The sequence below is a fragment of the Miscanthus floridulus genome, chromosome 8 (genome assembly GCF_019320115.1).
Source record: "Miscanthus floridulus cultivar M001 chromosome 8, ASM1932011v1, whole genome shotgun sequence".
Classification (NCBI taxonomy): Eukaryota; Viridiplantae; Streptophyta; class Magnoliopsida; order Poales; family Poaceae; genus Miscanthus; species Miscanthus floridulus.
The window spans coordinates 215,922,377-215,925,741 of NC_089587.1; the positions used below are offsets into that span (position 1 = coordinate 215,922,377).

Consider the following 3,365-nt stretch of genomic DNA (forward strand, 5'->3'; position numbering starts at 1 on the left):
GGTTCCGGCGAAGGCCGCATTCCGGGGCGGGGCGGTCCGCACCTGGGTGGACGCCGATCTGCCGACGCGGCCCGTGCACATCTAGCCTGACCCACGATGCTACACGCGAGCTGCCTGCCTGCCTGCACCACGAAGTGCCATTCGTCCAACGGATTCTCCGGGGCTATTCAGCCCGCCGTCGCAATAGCGAGTTAGCGACACAGGCTGTGCACGTCAGACGCAGCAATTTTTTTGATCCGGATGGCTCGTTGTGTTCCCTCTGACACTATGGAAACAAGGAACTTTCGTCTTGAAAAATGCGAGGCGTTTCGTCTACTGAATCCGCAGCCGGTGTGGCGAAACAAGCTTTGTCGCCCCTCTGGTCGTGGACTCGTGGTAATCCGCTGACCTGCACTTTGTTTATGTTCTAGACCCACCCCAACAGCTCATCAGGACCTGTACCGATACTTGCAAGAGGATACGACCTTGCTGCAAGCCGTAGCTGGCTGTCTCTCGAGATCTGCACGCCGTTAAACGGCGGGGAAGCATCGGGGAACACACGAGTGCTTCAGACTTCAGTGTACCAAAGGGCCAAACTCCCTATAAATGTGTGGTTCTGCCCTTCAGCTGGTTCACCTCACCTCACTCATTAGCAACAGAAAACAGTCACACTTGAACACCTATCTCCTATCAGCACCACTAGTCCACCACATACAGGCGTCAAGCCAAAGTTCAGTCACTCACTCATCACTAGGCTGCAATGGCTGCAACTCGTCCAAAGGCACTGGTGCTTGCAGTACTGGTACTGCTCGTGAGCTCCGCCCAGCTATCCATGGGGGCAAGGAGGCGCATGGAGCTATATCAACCCAATCCGGCGGACATGCTCTCCTACCACAACGGAGCCGTGCTCCACGCCGACATCTTCGTGTCCGTGCTCTGGTACGGCAGTTTCACGCAGGTGCAGAAGACGATCATCTACGACTTCCTGCTCTCCCTCACCATGATGCCCCAGGCCGCCTCGCCGTCCGTGTCGCAATGGTGGAGCATCATTGACCAGCAGTACTTGTCCAAGGCGGCGCAAGCCACACCCAATGCCGGCGGGGCCAAGCAAACCCGGGTGATGCTCGACAACCAGGTGTCCGACGACGCCTGCTCCATGGGCACGTCCCTCACCCTGGCGCAAATCTCCGCTCTCGCCGCGAGGGCCAAGCCCAAGAAGGGCGGCGTCGCGCTGGTCTTCACTGCGCAGAACGTCACCGTGGAGGGCTTCTGCATGAGCCAGTGCGGCCTGCACGGCTCGGACGCCAAGTCCGGCACCACGTACGTCTGGGTCGGCAACTCGGCCACGCAGTGCCCCGGCCAGTGCGCGTGGCCGTTCCATCAGCCTGTGTACGGCCCGCAGAGCCCGCCCCTCATTCCGCCCAACGGCGACGCTGGCGTGGACGGCATGATCGTCAACCTGGCGAGCCAGTTCGCCGGCGTGGTGACCAACCCGTTCCGTGACGCGTACTACCAGGGCTCCAGCGACGCGCCCCTGGAGGCCGCCACGGCGTGCCCGGGACAATTCGGCAGCGGCTCGTATCCAGGATACGCCGGCAACCTGAAGATTGACCAAGCGAGCGGTGCTAGCTACAACGCCAATGGCGCGCAAGGGAGAAAATACCTCCTCCCTGCACTGTACAACCCTTCCACGTCTGCCTGCAGCACGCTGGTCTAGCGGAAACACCAATGCAGTGTATTATCGTCTTAGCTTGTTTGTTTGTTCAGAAGGCTTATGGGTGTATATATACAAGTTCAGATCAGGTGTAATTCTTTCATTTGAAAGATTCAAATGTTCTTCATAATAATATTGGTTGGGGCATGGCAACTAAAGTTGGTCCAATTCAATCAAGAGCCACTTTTTTTAAAAAAAGTTTTAACCATAGCAACTAGCAAGATGGTCTGTGAAAATAGCACGGTTAGCTAGTTTTTTAGCATTATAACATCTAGATTTTTATTGCTTGAAAATGTTTGTTATGAATAGTTTTATTTCTTTATTTCATTCTATTGGTTCTCTCCGTGCACCTCGCCACCTCCGTTGCATCGATCAGCATAAACTCCAAAAAAATATCTAAATGAATTTTTGTGACTTAAACCTATTATTATTGTCTCTCACCATCTTCTTGTTTTTCCTACTACTCAAGGTAGGCAGGCTTCCGTTTCAGCTCCATTCCTAAACTATTGTTAAAATCTCTCACAAATTGTTTAGTTCCTTGACACCATTCTATATTTTTTTTATCACGTTGTACATTCTATTGAGGATTTGAAGACACCTTGTCTACCCTAAAGCATCATGGACCCATCACAATGTTGCTCTCGTCAGTTGGAGCCACCGAGCCACTACTATCTTATTAAGCAACACCTAGTCGGCAATATCATCATGCCAACTAGGTGTGGAACGATCGTCAGTGACGTGCTAATTTTAGGCCTGTTACCCATGCCACTTTGCCACACTGTTGTTAATGTGACCACATTTCTTTCGGCTTATGACTAGCTTGTTGCGAAGAAATTGCTCTGTTGTGAACTTCGTACGTATGTGCACCGTAGAATCAAGGACGAATTACACATGCTGGGCTTAATCAAGGAGGAGTTGAGGGTTATGAAGCGAGTCTGTCGGACGCCCACATGTTTGCTAATGTTTTTTTTCTATTTTTGTATGTGTTTGTGTTCCTAGGTTCTCATGTGATCTACCTATGTAAGACTTTGACTTGCTTTCTTCTTATATGGTATGGCAGAGTTTCTGTTAATGTCCAAAACAAAGGAATTACACGCGGGGTATCAAAAGTATATATGTTTTTGATATGTTTTCTATGTAGGGGGTTACCGCGCGATCAGTTGTGCTATTGGGGATCGCACGACCCCTTCTTCCTCCTGGCGCTCCTCCTTCCCGTGCCCCGCCCACCACCAAAGCACAGACACCCGAGGCAGCAGAGCACACGCCGCACACCACTACCACCACCGCCGCAGCTGTACCATGGCACACGCTCCGCCACCCCGGCTCCTGCCACGGCGCCGCCCAAGTCCACCCCCAAGGCTCCCAAGGCCAAGGCCACCCGCACCCGCTGCCTCCCCGCCGGTGGCCGAGCCCAAGAGAGAGAGAGAGAGAGAGAGGGGGGGGAGCGGGGTCGCGCCATCGCGCTCCACCGCAACAGTCGCCTAGTAACATTTGTGGTTTCTATGTGATTTGATCATAATATTGGTCACATGAACCTATTTTTTTATCTAGGCCATTGGCATGAAAGAATGAAAGAGATGATCCACATTCGTCCAAATAACATTGTTACTATTTCCGCTTCTATATGCGCGCGCAGCCCAAAAACTAGGCCCGGTCCTGTGCTGAAGATGAC

General features: G+C 52.6%; 1 protein-coding gene across 1 annotated transcript; it reads left to right on the forward strand.

Annotated features, from left to right (window-relative positions):
* Nucleotides 1–642: 642 nt before the first annotated feature.
* Nucleotides 643–1,771, forward strand: LOC136474938 (protein EXORDIUM-like). Its single transcript, XM_066472505.1, has one exon. The coding sequence runs from the start codon at nucleotides 740–742 to the stop codon at nucleotides 1,694–1,696; it is 957 nt and encodes a 318-aa protein (XP_066328602.1). The 5' UTR covers nucleotides 643–739; the 3' UTR covers nucleotides 1,697–1,771.
* Nucleotides 1,772–3,365: the final 1,594 nt, after the last annotated feature.